This window comes from Caretta caretta, chromosome 4 (genome assembly GCF_965140235.1).
Source record: "Caretta caretta isolate rCarCar2 chromosome 4, rCarCar1.hap1, whole genome shotgun sequence".
Classification (NCBI taxonomy): Eukaryota; Metazoa; Chordata; order Testudines; family Cheloniidae; genus Caretta; species Caretta caretta.
In genome coordinates, this window is record NC_134209.1 from 37836524 (window position 1) to 37853447 (window position 16924).

The 16924-nt window shown below is 42.0% G+C and overlaps 1 protein-coding gene across 2 annotated transcripts in view; it reads left to right on the plus strand.

Annotated features, from left to right (window-relative positions):
• The window catches only part of MTTP (microsomal triglyceride transfer protein), a 45851-nt gene that overhangs the window by 22140 nt on the left and 6787 nt on the right, over positions 1 to 16924 (plus strand). For both annotated transcript variants that reach the window (XM_048846614.2, XM_048846613.2), the window contains exons 7-15: positions 31 to 181; positions 3840 to 3997; positions 4721 to 4889; positions 6263 to 6370; positions 7534 to 7746; positions 8914 to 9125; positions 10244 to 10341; positions 10441 to 10562; positions 11060 to 11287. In XM_048846614.2, the coding sequence (XP_048702571.1) occupies positions 31 to 181; positions 3840 to 3997; positions 4721 to 4889; positions 6263 to 6370; positions 7534 to 7746; positions 8914 to 9125; positions 10244 to 10341; positions 10441 to 10562; positions 11060 to 11287 (1459 nt within the window). The remainder of the gene's footprint in view (positions 1 to 30; positions 182 to 3839; positions 3998 to 4720; positions 4890 to 6262; positions 6371 to 7533; positions 7747 to 8913; positions 9126 to 10243; positions 10342 to 10440; positions 10563 to 11059; positions 11288 to 16924) is intronic.

Sequence of the window (16924 nt, forward strand, 5' to 3'; positions counted from 1 at the left end):
ATAGTGTTTTTTCAATATGTGGCTGTGCAGGCAGAAACTGGAACTGAAGTCAACAGAAGCTGGCCCTGGAGTGATTGCTGGGAAGCAGGTTGCCAGCGTTATCAAGACTTTGGACCCTAATTATATAGCACTTCCACTAGTGGCAGAGCCAGTCAAGACCGAATGCAAAAACTGTCCCTCAGTAAGTAAACACACGGTTAGAGACTTAAATTCAAGGAGGTGAGTAGAACAGGTTTGAAAAAGAAATTTCTATCCAACAAATATGCCAAAGAAAGATGCGTAATATATCATTATAAATGCCCCAGGAATTCCCCCAAACTTCTGAACATTATGGTAGTGCTGTAGTGAGTCAACAACCAAGGCTGAGTTGAGTTTTGCACTTGAAGTGGAATTAAACCCTTTTGTATTCTATGAATAATATCATGTATCTCCCTCTAAACTTATAGCACATATTCTTAACAATAGGTAATGAAGTTTCTGAGAATTTACAAGTAAATTCTTAAATGTATTAATTAGAATCACTTTAAAATAAAGTGAGCCTTTTATATGTATTTTTTTGAAAGTCTAACCTTTCTTCCCACTGCCTCGAGCAAAACAATCTTGCTTTTTGAGATTTGACTTACACACTAGCAAAATCTAAGATAAAAGCTACTTTAAAAAAGTGTATTGATATTGTCAACAAATATTTTAACTGATACTATGATAACTGATTTTTTTTTCCAGTGAACTGATATCCTAGAATTTAGAAGTTATGATTCTAAAAACTTTTTGATGTGGAAGGTATGGCTCCAATTCAGCAAGATACTGAAGTATGTGCATCATTTTAAGCACTTTTAATGGTCTATTCATGCACTTAAAATACCTTTCTGTCCTGGAGCCTGTGTAAATTATTTGGCAGTAAAATCATGCTGTAATGTTGTCTTTTTTCCTAGAGTTTGTATAGCTGCACAGAAGTTAAAAAAACATAAGCTGGGGAAATCTGAAACAGAAGGGATATTGCATGAGTAGTAAAGAAGTTCTGAAGGTGCGGGTACATCAATGGGAGGCAAACAGCTGAGAAAGAGGGGTGCCCTCCTTCACCATGGGGTTCTGCTTATGAATGTTTACACTGAACAGTTTCTTACTTCTTATTGCGAGACCTGAGGTCAAATAGTTTGGATCTGAATTTGTCATAATAGTTGTAGAGACAATTTCCAGGCCAAATTAAAAATCATTGGGTATCTTTACAGAGCAGTGCATGAGGAATGAGACATGACATTCTCACTATAAACCTAGGGGAACGCTGACAATGGAGTCCTGCTTCCCTGCTGTATTCGACTGTAACTGCTATACAAAGACTGGGTCTATAAACAGAACACTACATCCAGAACAGCAACATCATAATATTTAGTACTTCCATGTCATAATATACATTAATACTACTCTGATATAGTATGCCATACACCTTTACATTGTCAAAGGCCTTCACAGACATTACCTAGATCACTTAGGTGTGGTTAGGATTAGTAAAAGTAACCATTATCCCCATTTTACAAGTAGGAAACCTAGATACAGAGAAAGGAAGGCCAAGATTTTTAAACTTGGAAGCTTAAAGTTAGGCATGCAAATCCATATTTAGGCACCTCACATAAGTCACTTGATTTTCAGAAGTACTGAGCAATCATTGTTCTTATATAAATGGGTGCTCAACATTTCTGGGAATCAAGCCGTTTATTAAGATGGCTACTTTAGTCACGCACATTTGAAAATTTTGGCTTAAGGAACTTTCCCCAGGCGTCACAGCTGAAATTTGAAGCTGCTTCTCGTGTAGTTTAACTATTAACTTGTCAACACATAAAAATAGTAACTGCATTATAATTTTTCTTTATCCATTTTACATGATTTCTAACTGCAACAGGTGAAGCATTTCCTGGCAATTAATGACCAGATGAATTCGAGACCCCAAGTTCTTCTTGGGGCCTAACCTCCTCAAACTGGTCAGCTGCCGGAAGATGCAAAAGAATCATTAAAGCTGGATGAATGTTAAAAGATGATTTAGAGTAACCTAGTGTAATACAAAAGACATTGATTGTCTAGAGCACACCAACCAAAGTGCATCACTCACCACAAAAATCCATTTCTCTGTGATGTATATTTATTCATTTTCAGCTTACAATAGCAATATTGACCTTGATGCTGGGTATCAGTGACCAGCAGAGATTAACAGCCCCAGGCCATCTGTGCCCCAGGCCATCTATTCCTCCCAGATGGTCATTAATCCCCAGGAAATATCCAGTGCCTCTGCCATTGTTGCCTAATTACTGTCTGTTACAGTTCATGGAATTACACTCTGTAGCACTGAAATTATACTTCTGTTTGCAGGCAGGTTCAAGTGCTCTAGCTTAATACAAACCCTATGAAGATAGACTATTTTAGCAAAGATTGAACTGGTATTGATGTGAATTCCCACTTTGGAGAACTGCAATAAACACTGCTGAAAAGAACAGATGAGTTTTCACCAAGGAATGTCCTAGATAATACTAGATAACAGAAGTGGAGGCAGGTGATAGAACAGAGAAAAGGTCAAAATACCTGTACAGATTTCTTACAAAAGGTGTCTGAAAGAAAGTATTCAGAGGAACAGCCGTGTTAGTCTGTATTCGCAAAAATGATGAAGTGAGCTGTGGCTCACGAAAGCTCATGCTCAAATAAATTGGTTAGTCTCTAAGGTGCCACAAGTACTCCTTTTCTTTTTGAAAGAAAGTAACCCTCTCAACCTCTAAATTTCTTAATGTGGAACATGGGCTTCTAAAATACAGCAATGGGAAGTCTGGAAATGTATAAAATTGATGCAGAGAGCTTAGCTGGATTGAAAAAAGGGATTGGACATTTATATCACTAACAGGAACATCCGGAGGTACAATAGTAAGGATTTAAAAAAGAGAGAGAGAGAGGATGACAACAATTGGATGGGATATAAATCCTCACAATTCAGGACATAAACTAATCTCTAACCACAGAAGGAAGGAAGAAACTTTTCTTTTGGACATATTATCCCACAACTGCCTACTGCAGGGTTTCATGCCCCTCCCGCTCAAGTATCTTGTACTTCCCACCTTTGTGCACAGGATACTTGACTAGAGGAACCATTGGTCTGATTTAGTATGGCAGTTCTTGTTTACCTGTAGTGCTGGTGCATCACTTTTGACTGGCTCTTTATCTTGGCCTAAATTTCACCCCCTTTCCCTTCCACAACTGTTGTGCAGCATGCTGTGCCCCACTTGATTGCTATCCACCACAGCAGAGGTAGATGTATTTCAGTTGTATAGTTTGTGGAGCACTTTAAAGATACTTTGGGATGACGTGCTATATACATGTAAAATATTATTAATGATTCAACAACTGAAAGCATGCAAAATCATCCTGGTTCCAATACTCTGCTAACTACCATTTTATAAAGCAGCTACAAATTGCTACCCCTCTTCACCATACACAACTGTAGAAGACAGAAAAGGGAAAGTCTTACGGGGGCATATGCAAAGGCTTCTTGCAGAAGTGCCACCTTCTAAAAATAATTTCAATGTGGCATTTCACATTTCTTTCTGTCGTGAAGTTTCAAGAAAACTAGAGCCAAATCTTATGAACACTATATTTACAGAAGCTGCTGAGACCTGGAAAAGTTTTAAGGAACACATGGTACCATAGCAGAGGCATATTAAGTGATATCTATCTAAGGAATCTCCAGTTTATGAGATTTCAGCTAGTATAAACTATACTCAACATAGCTATCATGGGACTGATTTCTGAGAATTGAGACCAGTGCGTAAGGTTTGACATCAATTTGTTTAATTATTTTGCAGATTTCTGAGCACTGGCAGGCTATCAGGAAACAACTAGAACCTGAAAACCTTTCCAAAGCTGAAGCAACAAGAAGTTTTTTGTCCTTTATTCAGAACCTCAGGGAAGCTACAAAAGAGGAGATACTTCAAATTCTTAGAAGTGAAAGAAATGCAGTACTGTAAGTCACCAAGAGCAACCTTTTATGGTCTAATAAAGCGTTTACAAAACACAAAAAATGTGAGGTGGGTACATGGGAGGGAGTAACTCATAGACATACATGTGTAGTCATATTAGGGATATGCTAGATCTGTAATAGTTAACACTTTTTCTATCTACATGAAAGGGGAAGTTTTTGTATGATAGTGTTTGCTTCTGCAATAGCATGTTTTTGCAGTTTATTATTCAGCCCCTAGATGCCTCTGGCAACTGTATAGCATCCCAGACAGTGTGATCTCTGGTAAACAACAGAATCAAAGCTGGAACTCACGCTGAGTGGAAACCCCTTCATCTGGAGTTATAGCTCTTTTCTTTTTACAGACACACTTTTCCTTTTTCAGATTTAATCTTGTGGATTTTAAAACACTCAGAACACTTCTAAGCCTTTTGTCATACTCTTCCTCTGTATTGGCATAAAACAAAATATAATCTACGTGTATGGCTACCCCTTGCTGCCCTTCAACTATCTTGCTCTGGAAGATTTCGGGAGCACTGGTTTTGCTAAAAATGTAAATGCTGAAAGCAGTAGCAGCCAAAAAGAGTAATAAATGTTACCTGTGATTTACTTGCCATGATAAGACCTGTCAATAGCCCAACCTCTTTGTTTCTGTAAGTAGCAGTGTCTTTTCAATACATTGCCTAACACACTTCAATAACGTGTTAATTTCCACTCCTCCCTTTACAGTCCTCAGCTGGTGGATGCTGTAACCTCTGCTCAGACCCCAGCCTCACTGGAGGCTATGCTGGAGTTCCTGGACTTTAAGAATGGAAGCAGCTCTGTTCTACAGGAGCGGTTCCTATATGCCTGTGGATTTGCTTCTCACCCCAATGAGTTGCTACTGAAATCTTTAATTGTAAGCCAAAATGGCAGAAAAAACACAAGCTAATTTATTACTCAAAGAGCCTAAGCCACACTGAGAGGGGAGGGAAGGGGCGTTGTCCAAGCACCTCACAACTTTGAGGTGTGCACATTCTGCTGCAGGTTGTGGCTCATACAGTACCCACAATGCATAGGATTTCAGATGCAGAACCTGTATCTACTTTGTAAAATGTCACCTCTGCTTACACCCCGGAAAACCTATTACGTAACAGTATGTAGATACATCCCAGTTCTCCTAGAGTGGGGTGGGCAAACTTTTTGGCCCGAGGGCCACATCTGGGTATAGAAATTATATGGCGGGCCATGAATGCTCATGAAATTGGGGTTGGGGTGCGCGAGGGGGTGAGGACTCTGGCTGGGGGTGTGGGCTCCGGCATGGGGCCAGAAATGAGGAGTTCAGGGTGCAGGACGGGGGTCCGGGCTGGGGCAGTGAGGATGGAGTGTGAGCTCCAGCTGGGAGTGCGGTCTCTGGAGTGGGGCTGGGGATAAGGGGTTTGGGGTGTAAGAAGGTGCTCCAGGCTGGGACTGAGGGGTTCGGAGGGCGGGAGGGTGATCAGGGCTGGGGCACGGGGTTGGGGTGCTGGGGAGTGGCTCAGGGGTGCAGGCTCAGGGCAGCACTTACCTCAAGTGGCCCCAGAAGCAGTGGCATGTCCCCCATCTGGCTCCTCCGTGGAGGCGTGCCAAACAGCTCTGCTGCACGCTGCCCCGTCCGCAGGTACCACCCCGAAAGCTCCCATTGGCCGTGGTTTCCGGCCAATGGGAGCTGTGGCACTTGGGGTGGGGGCAGTGTGCAAAGCAGAGCCCCCGGCTGCCCCTATGCGTAGGAGCAGGAGGAGGGACATGCTGCTGCTTCCAGGAGCCGCACAGAGTGGCCCTCAACCCTGCTCCCTGGCTGGAGCGGGGAAAGCCCCAGACCTCGCTCCCCACCAGGAGCTCAAGGGACGGATTAAAATGGCTGGCAGGCCGTAGTTTGCCCATCCCTGTCCTAGAGACTACCAGATCAAGCAACATTTTACAAATTGTTCTTGTGAGTATACCAATTCAGAGATGAAATATATAAGAGCTAAGTATTTCTATTATCTGTTGATATCAGGCTTTAAACATCAGCTTCATAAGGAACTGCTGGGCCAGATATTCTGAATGAAACTTAAAAGGAAAAAAACTACATTTGGTTATTACACCCGACAGCAGAGCAGTACTCTGCTGAGTACGAGTGCGATCCTGTGAGGCGATGAGCACCCTCCTCTCCCAGAGAAGTCAACAGGAGTGAAGGGCGCTCAGCACACTGCAGGATTTGTACCATTCTATTTAGATGTGAAGGCTAACAGTGTTCCCTTTCAATACCAGAATAGACTCCAGGGCCAGATTGGAAATAGTGAAATCAGAGAAACTGTTACCATCATCGTTGGTGCACTCATCAAAAAGCTGTGTGACAAGGGAGGCTGCAAACTTCCAGTAAGTATTTGCTGTTTTTCTACTGGCCAAATTCTGCCATTGGATGCACATGCACAACCCCTGCTGAAAGTATTGGGAGACTCATTAGGGTGACCAGAGAGCAAGTGTGAAAAATCGGGACGGGGGTAGGAACCTATATAAGACAAAGCCCCAAATATCGGGACTGTCCCTATAAAATCGGAACATCTGGTCACCCTAAAACTCATGCAAGCATCCCTCAGAATTTGCCCTCAGGTTTTTAACATAGCTTACAGACACCTACCATTAATGTGATGGACAGACTTCCTTTAGAACAGCTTTTATTTTGTGCCCTGGGGGTCAGATTCTGATCTCCGTTACGTCTTTTGGGAATGCAGATAACTCTAACAACTCCTGATTTACACTAGGGTAACTAACATCAGACCTCTCTCTAATCCCAAATGCCTGTATGTTCCGAGTCTGGCGGTAGACATGGTGCTTTTGTCTGGTTTTGCAGAAGTTTTTGGTATCCCCTGAAAACTTTGTGCAGTCAGGGTCTACCTAAAACATAGAAACAGCAAATTCACTGGACCAGGAATATTGGTCCAGTGCTGGACTGTATCTAATCTGTGCTCAGTGCAGGGAGCTCCTAGGACTGATTCTATGCCATTCTATGGGTCGTGACAAGAAGTATAGCAACCTGAGGGACAAGGAGTCCTCAGCTGGCCAGATCTGCTGGATGTATGACTCCTTTGCACCGCTGAAGAGCATCCAGCCAGCACCCAAGGATTTACACCTTTTATTTTTCTGTTAAGTGCCATGCATTCCTATACCACTGTGTGAATAGGCAAGAAGGAACATTTCCCGTTTCATTTTTTTCTGTCACAATTATTTAAATTGTGTCTGTTGGCCTCAACAGTGGAGTCTGTAAGTTCCTTGAACCAACACATGCATGCTAAGTGAGTGGCATGTTTAGGGCTCATGCATCGGGGCATGCCTGTCGATTCAAGGAAGTTTTCAGTATGCAGCTGAAAAGTCGTAACTTTGCTAAATGTGACCAACTATGTTTTCAACCAGCCAAAAGTATCAGGACCCAGTCCTGCAGCTCCAACTCACATGGGCATTGACCACGCTTAGCACCTTGCAGGAAGCGTGTAGCAGCTCGGAGGATCAAGTCTTAAATGTGGCATCTATTTTCTTTTCAGGCTGTTGTGCGAGCTAAGAAGCTGATCCTAGGAGGATTAGACAGGGCAAAGAAAGAGGATGATGTGAAGATGTACCTGCTGGCAATGAAGAACGCCCTTCTGCCTGAAGGAATTCCACTGCTGCTAAAATATGCTGAGTCAGGAGAAGGGCCCATCAGTAACATTGCTGTCACTGCTCTGCAGAGATATGGCATCTCTTTCATCACCAGTGAGGTGAGAAGATTTACTGCAAGGAAAAAAGTACAAGAGAGGACATTTAAAATCAAATGTAAATTAAGTGGAGCCCATTCTTCATGTCTCACCCCATTTCAATTTACACTAGATATTTTTTTTTTCAATAAATGGTCTTTTATACCCTCTCATGGTGTAGCCAGAAAACTGTTCATGGCAGTTTAGATCTCTATACCTCTCTCTCTTCCCATTGAGCAGTATCTAGAATTAATTGGCTCTAGAGTCACATGCAACAATTATGGTACAGCATGTGGAGATCCCGGCTCTGATCTGAACTCCATTCACAGATATGCTCACTTTGCTGTGTAGCACACAAGAGACATTAGAGGGAATGCTGAACATGTGAATCAGAGTAAACAGGATCCTTCCTTGCCCCCCAAGTAGCTAAGGAAAATGGGTGGCAAGGAGGAGAGAGAGGTACCTCTGTCTTCCTTCCCAGCAGCCAGGAAAGGGATAGGTTAAGAGGAATACTGAGAGATGATGGCAAATGGAACTACAGAAGATTACCCCAGAGCGAGATCCAGACATCACTGCATTGCACTGTGTACTTCTGTTGCTGTTCTGCACCAACCATTGCTGACCTTGCGTTGCCATGATGCAATTTCACAACGCAACCATCTCAGTCCATCAGCAGGCCATGACTGCTTCGCTCTCTGTCACTCCATTAGTTAGGAAGTAGCTCTGCAGCCCTTCATGGTAAGATACCTCAATAGCAGACAATCCTTAGCTTGTGGGAAATGTATGATTACTTTTAAGAAACCTCTTCTCTTAACCATTTATAGAAATCTCCTTAGCCATTGTCAGCATTATATTAGTTCTCCTCCACTATGTTCTGGCCAACAATCTTCCTGACAGTGCTAATGTGTAAGTATGAGCTATTGTGCGTATGAGCTATTGTTGAGAACATAATGGCTGTGCCATTTCCTTGCACAATCACCGTACTACTAGTGTTTAATGTGTAAAGTGACACAGGGAGCATAAAAAGCACTATATTAAAACATACTTGAATGTATTAGCTATGGACCTAGACTTGACAGCATTCAGGCTATGTGTTTGCATCTCTGACTTCATAAATTAGTATGATTCCAAGCTGTACATTTTCTATGGATACCTGTGATTTATTAGGTGAATATTCTGTTTTCTGATTAGGTGAAGGAAACCATGAACAGGATTTATCACCAGAATTATAAAATTTATGAAAAGACCCTCAGAACCACGGCAGCTGCCATCATCTTCAGCAGTAACCCATCCTACATGGAAGTGAAAAACCTCTTGCTTTCTATTGGAGAACTACCATTGGAAATGAACAAGTACATGCTCTCATTAGTCCAAGATATACTTCATTTTGAAATGCCTGCAAGGTACATTATGTTTAATATATGTGTGTATATACACACACACACACACACACACACAAATGTACAGGCATATACAGATATAAACAAACAGTTTTTTACTTATTGCTCTCCGTACTAATGTGACGGGATAAAAACAAAGGGTATTCAGTTAATAGCTAAATAATGTGTAGTTTTTAAGAGATCATAAGTGGGCACATGCTCATCTTTCTATTTTTGGCTACTGACATTTTAAAATAAATCCATATATTCCAGGGGCAGACACTGAACGCCTGACAGGAGATTTTCAAAGGCACAAATGGCGCCTAGCTCCCTGCTGATTTTCGATTAGTTAGGTGCTTTCCTGCCAGTTATGCCTTTGAAAATCTTCCCACCTGGTCTTCATTCTTGATGTTCGATGGAGCTTATGTTTTGTGTTTCCGGAAAGTGAAGCTCTTTGAAAAGTTGCAGCATTAAAAGAAAATCATTGAAATATCTTTCATTCTAGACTGTTAGTTTTCAAATAAAACCATTTTAACTGATAACCTTCCTGCAACCAAACCCAGATCTGTGGCCAAGACCTTATAAAAGTATCTCAACAATTAAGCCAGGTATTTAACAAAAAATCTTCCGGTCGTAATCTTTTACATTTCTGTTATTGAAATATCAATTTATATAGACAGATTAAGAATCTTACATTCAAAAGAACATTAAAGGTGCGAAGTGAAGCACCAAAAAGTCAGATACCACCTGTTCTGTGCATAGGAACTTCACTCCCCAGGGGTTTGTCCATCTAGGACCTTAAAATTCTTTCAAGAAAGAAAGGAAATAATCAACACTGGGTGGAATTTTCAAAAGTGCCTAAACGATTCAATGGGACTTGTGCTCCTAAATTTCTTAGGCAGTTTCTGAAATACCATCTATTATCCCTTATCTATTTATCTTCAGGTTTTAGGAACTGATGATCCAAAGCCCTGTGAAGTCAATTAAAAGATTCCCATTGACTTCAGTAGGCTTTGAGTCAGGCATAGAGTAGTTTGCGCAAAGCTAAATCTTCTCTTTCCCAATAGGCTGACAGTCTTAATGTTCTCATGGAAGACAGTGCAGTAGCAAATTAGTTTTGTTTTGTTTTTTAAACAATGCAGCAAAATGATTCGTAAAGTTCTGAAGGACATGGTTGTTCATAACTATGATCGCTTCTCCAAGACTGGGTCTTCTTCTGCCTATTCTGGCTACGTGACACGTATGTAACCAGAAAAATAGCTTTTTAAGCCTGTTTATATTGCTGGTCACTTGACTTAGTGGCAGGCATTATTAATATTTGGTGTCTTTGTCGATTAAGGTGGTCCTGATGCATCATCCACATACAGCCTTGACATCCTCTACTCAGGCTCTGGGATTTTAAGAAGTAGTAACATGAACATCTTTCTTTTCAATAAAAATGCTCACCTTCATGCCAGCCAGGTAACTGCCATGCACTATGTAAACACTGATCTAGCATATGGCCTGTTCCTGCAGCCTTTAAACTAATGTATCTCCCATTGAAAACCATGGGGGTTTGTGCATTTAAGGACTCTTGCGTCAGGCAGAGAATATGCCAATAACAGAAAAAACTGCTGACAATGAGGCAAATGTATTATACAAAAGAAAGGCAGTTCCTTATAGAACAGATCCAAAGTTTTACTTCTAGGGAAAGACTATATAGTCTACCTGCTAGGCGCAAATTCCATCCACATCTAATTAATGGCAATAGTTGCTATGAGACTATTTTACTGTCTGTTTCTCCTACTGCTTTGAAACACTGTTATATTATGATCAGATGCTTTTTTCACTGAAAGTAAAATTTTAAAAAAATTAAGTTAACTTTAAATTTCAACTCTTCTGTAGTAGAAATCCTTGTAGTGTTTAAAATTCCAGATCGGGCACTTTGTCATGGATAGTGTCTCACTTTTGCCTTTTAGGTTGTGATTGAAGCTCAAGGCCTAGAAGCCATAATAGCTGCATCTGCTGATGAAGGCGAGGAAAACCTGGAGTCCTTTGCTGGCATGTCAGCAATCTTGTTTGATGTTCAACTCAGGCCCGTTACCTTTTTCCAGGGGTATGGAGATTTAATGTCTAAAATGATCTCGGCAACTGGAGATCCTATGAATGTGGTGAAAGGACTTATCCTTCTGACAGATTACTCACAGGTACTAATATCTCATTCTAAACTTTTTTTGTCTCTCAGGTGGACACACACCCACACGCTCCTCCAGACACATTAAATTAATCTGACTGTTTGCTCCACTTATTTGATACTGAAGAGTCTATAAGACTTTGCTTACTTTTCAATCCAAAGGGAAATTATATAGTGCATGAAATCAGAAGACAGGAAATCAGCCTGGATAGAAGAAAAAGAGTTAAGATAAAGGCTGCAAATACATATCACTCTAAAAAACCACTTTACTACTATAAAAAACAAACCAGTTCCCTGCAGAAAAACCCTGCAGCTTCCCAACATATACTCTCTAACCAGTTATTTTGTAATGTACAGTTCCTATTAAAGTGGAGGGCTCACCAACAGCCATCTGTTTTTATAGCTCAGAAGTTATCCAGTGATCTGAGACCCATCTTGTTCATCTTGTCAAATGCTCAGCTAAGTTACCCAGGCTTGCATGCACCATGTGATCTTCCTTAACGGCTCACTTTACAAGCTTAGTGCTAGCATTGTTCAGAATTTACTGTGAATGCACAGAGTGCAATTTTCAAAGGCTCATAAGTCAGTGACATCAAAATGATCTGTCATCGGAAGTCAAAAAGGCTCTTCTCAGTAACCATTCTTCCCTCAACCAAATTGGCACCAGCGATGCTAAAAAAAAAGTTACAAGGTTTTTTCTTTGCGTGTGATGGGGTGAGTGTTTTTCACTGTCCTTGTATCGCCAAGCCACTGAGTTATATTTGGTCAAACTTTCCCAAACAATTCCTCTTCAGGTGGAAATCACCAAAGGTGAAGGGTTCGGACATTATAACCATCTGAAAACAGGGATTTAAAGTTGAATCTATTATTCTGTGCCGACGACAGCACTGCAGATAATCTTTGCATCTTTAACCAACACCATATGCACTAAACCTAGCTTCAGATATGGAACAACCATGCATCTGAGTAGCACTTAACCTAGAGCGAAGAGGCAGCATGTGGACTGTTTTTTCTGTTCTGCTTAAATACAGATATGTGGAACTGGTAAATCTAATGGTAGAACTCAACCTATAGAAGAACTGTAGGCTCCAGTTTTATCCCAAAGCAGTACTGTATTGGATTACTGGGCAAGCATAGTGCAAACAGCTCCTAGTGCAAAAGTTCAGAGAGGCTCCAGCCGTGGAACTTCTCACTTCATAGAATCTCATTTATCTCCCCTACTTTTTGGTGGAGGAGAATGCCAAACTGTTCAAAGACAGTCTGACTAACACTGTACCCTTAAAAAGAAAAGAAGTACTAGTGGCACCTTAGAGACTAACCAATTTATTTGAGCATAAGCTTTCGTGAGCTACAGCTCACTTCATCCGATGCACGCTGTAGCTCATGAAAGCTTATGCTCAAATAAATTGGTTAGTTTCTAAGGTGCCACTAGTACTCCTTTTCTTTTTGCCAATACAGACTAACACAATACCAACCAGAAATGAGCCTGAGCACCAAGTCTTCTGCAGCAGAGGATTGGCATTTGCATTTGAAATCAAGCACAGCCACTTTTAAATGGTTCTGTCAGCTAAGAGTTTCACACCCAGTGCACAAACTGTGAACTAAAGTTCACTGAGAAAACGGGTTGGGTTCTAACAAGATTATATGCCAGAGGTCCAACTAACAGACAGCGTGTCAGTGACTTATTTTACAAACCTGGCAGGTGGGAAACATGATCAGACCTTTATGTTCTCAAGCTCAGATCACATAAGGGCCGTGTTTCCAGAACTAAATCTTTCCAACTGCCGTGCATGCACAAAGCTCCCTAAATATTCTGGCAGAATCACTTGGCTAGGCACCCTGAGAACTCTGCCAGCCTGTGGATTCCAGGCTCCTTAACTTCAGACAACCTAGTAAGAGTGCAGGGCAAGCCAGTGTTGGAGCTGCATGCCATCCCTCACAACAGCAGGGCATATCATTTGAGGTCAGTCACTGAAATTCAGGAAGCCTTGGCAATGGAAGCTCTGTAACAGCACAGTGAGCAGATGGGATCACTCTCTGCTTTCTCTTTTGTGTCACTGACCGCACAGTTGCTGCTCAAGCAAGCTAGGTTCCAGGTAGCAGATACCTCAATTGATCCTTCCTAGCCAGGAAATCACCGGATCCTTTTAAGCTCCATCCACACAGGGTCCTCAACTGGTTTACAACACTGTTCACCAAAAAAAAAAAAAGCTTCAGGCTAAACTTTTTTTTTTCTCATAGATTCATAGATATTTAGGTCAGAAGGGACCATTATGATCATCTAGTCCAACCTCCTGCACAACGCAGGCCACAGAATTTCACCCACCACTCCTGCGAAAAACCTCTCACCTATGTCTGAGCTATTGAAGTCCTCAGATCGTGGTTTAAAGACTTCAAGGAGCAGAGGATCCTCCAGCAAGTGACTAAGACTAGTTTTAACAATCATGTTTAAGATTAGAAACAGCCTTCACATTGGTTTGCCACTTCCATATAGGCCCACTATACTGCGTTATAAACATCTCCACCTGAAGTGCCTTTGAACTGTGCTTAGAACTAGAACTCTATCAGGAAACAATGTGAACAGAAGTGTAGATGGAGCCTGAATTGAATGGTAAGACTGGCATTTAAGAATCTAGATCTGAGAGAGGAAAAGAGTCACTCCCTGCACTTGTGCTGATGCCATTGCACCAATAGCCACGATTCATGTAGCTTCTTACCCATGGTTTTTGCTTCCAGGGCACTAACTCTGTTTCCTGGGCCAGCCTGGAGAGTGGCACACAACTGTATGGCTTTATAAAAGAGTTTATAAAACCATCCTGACCAACAGTATGGCTTTATAAAAGAGTTTATAACATTGTTCATCCTTCTCTACAGTGCCCAGTGGTCAGTTACCTGCTAGCCCCATCCACAGTGAGTCATGGCTTGGGGCAATATTGTTTCAGCACAGACAGGGAACAAATGTGTAACAGTAAAGGATGTAGATAGCACAGTTGCTATCCTATTTATAGGAGGATGACTTGAAAGCTGAAAGGAGGAATTTAAAACTGGCCAATTAAACTTTTGAAAACTAATTTCAGAATATTCTATTTTACAGGGACTCTTGAAACAGTATATTCTGTTGTTTTTTTTAAAGTCCTTCAGAACTGTTATAAAGGTTTTTCTTCTCTTTTGTTCATCTTTATATGGATCACTTCAGGTCCTAATTGCTCCACTGCTAACTGACTAAACAGTTGAAAAGTGAAATTGACTACACACACAGTGTTGTCAAATATACAACATAAAAATACCTGGAAAAATAGTTTTCTTTCATTAGCTCCTTTCAGCTGTAGTAGTCATTACTATAGTCAACAGCATTCTCAGACAGATGTGAATTCTAAGTTGATGATGTCCCTTTAAACTCCTGCTCCTGCCCATTACCCATGATGCGGTGTTTTTGTGAGAGAGGATATTCCAAAAATCCACAAACAAATATCCTCAGGGTGCACTATGCATCTATTACCACCTTTCCCAACTTGGTTCAAAGGTTAAGAGTGACAGGGTGGCAAATTATAGTCCCCTTCATAAAAGAAACACCTCTCATGGAATTATTTTTGAGCCCCCAAAGACACCTGCATTAATGCTCCTGGGTGTAGGAACAATATTTTCTCGGTATCGCACTTGCCAGAAGAGCAGAGAAACTGAATATTTTATGAGGTCAAAGCAGCCATTTGAAAACCAGACCCCCCCCCCCCAAATAAGTGCCTTTTTCAGCCCTGCCGTTTGCGTTCCATTGCAGGAGTATAGTACGTAGTGGGTCTTTGTTGAAATGTGGTCTACTTCAGCATTTTGAATCAGTACCAAGACATTGATCCCAGTTTTTCATATCATGTCTTCTGTTACAAAGGACGCTATTAAGCTTTAAATAGGAAGGCAAAGGAAAGGAGCGCCTCTAAAAGGCCAACTCCCTTGACTTTAATGGGATTTGCACATGTTTAGCTGAGGATAGAATTCAGCCCTGGAGTAAGTAATGGATGATCAGGTCAACTTTGTCTTCAAGTCTCATAAAAACATTAAACAAAGAGACACGGGTGTTCATGATATATTCTTTGAGTTTTAATGGCAAATTTAACTTAACTATTGCAGCCTCTGACGTCCTAAATAATCACATCCACAGTAACTGTTAAATTTAATAATTCAGCCTTTGCAAATTGATTCCTCATTCAAATACTTAAGTGCAATTTGACATGCATCTCAAAAAATCTGCTGCCCTGTTTGTGCACAAATGACTTTCAGAATGCATGCTATTACACCCTCACATACATTCAGTTATAGTCCAGTCTGGTTCTAATTTTTAAAAGAGAGGCATGGAATGTCTCCAGATCCAAATAAGCCAGGCATTTTTAATTAGCTACCATGGGTGAAATCTGGGACCATTAAAATCAATGGCAAAATTCCCTTTCGTTTCAGGGGAGCCAGGATTTCACACAATGACTTTAACTAGATAACAAGAAAACAGGACAACAACATGTGATCAGGCTAGTGAGGGGCATCCTTGTTTATAAGCTACATCCAAGCCCACTGCATTCTTAGGTTAAATCTCCAGTCCACTCCAGTTGCAACTGACTGCCAAGTGACAAGCCGATTGAACTCTGCTCCACAGAATGATTCAGACCTTAAAAGGTGAAGTAACCAGATACAGTCACCACATTTCTCCAGGCTCCATACACTGTGAGGGGAAGGTTTTAAGACCCTCCCCCCAATCAACCTCTTTAAGCACCAGCCCCTGCTGATTGAGTTGGGGAGGGAACCTACAAGCTTGTTCTGCAGGAGACAGCAGGGCTGCTGAGCAGCTAGCAAGGGAAGGACATAGAGAGATCCCTTTGTCCAGCCTAGGAATGCAAGGGGGGTAGAAGCATCAAACACTCCTGCATGCTGCAGTAATACAGGGAACAATATAGGAGCAGAGATACTGGCAGAGGGAGGGACCCCGGTGGGGATGGGGGAGGACAAGTATCCCCATCCCAAAGAGCCCTGGGCACAGGGGAAACAGAGAAAGAGAGCAGCAGATTTCACTAAGAATAGACACCAGCTTGTGTGTACATCCTCCACTGGCCAGCCGCTCACACACACACCACTAGCCCTGCTCAGTGTGAGGGAATTCATCTCACTAGGACAACAGGGGTGAAAGATGGGCTGGCCAGCCACAGGCCCCTCTTCCCTCAACGGTGAGGGGAGACAGGCCCTCTGCCTGAATGGAGGGGAATGGGAAGCCAGCTCCCATTGTATTGAAAGGGGCTGCTCCCATTCTCATTTCTCCTGTGACTGTTCCTCCAGGCAGAGTGCCCATCTGCCCATGCCCCACACCTGCTATTTCCTTCAGATGCAAAGAGAACATAGGCTCCTGCCCCCACCATTAGTGCTGGTGTTTTTGGAGGAGGGTGTAGCTTGATCCTGCTTCTTCAAGCCCCAGAAGGAATGGAGGAGGCTACGGTCTTTATACCCAACCCAGTGGCTTCTGAGTATGTCTACACTGCAATAAAACACCCGCGGTTAGCCCGTGTTAGCTGATTACAGCTCATGGGGCTTGGGCTGTGGGGCTATAAAATTGCAGTGTAGGCATTTGGGCTGCAATTTTATAACTCCACAGCCCGAGCCAGCTGATGTGGGCCAG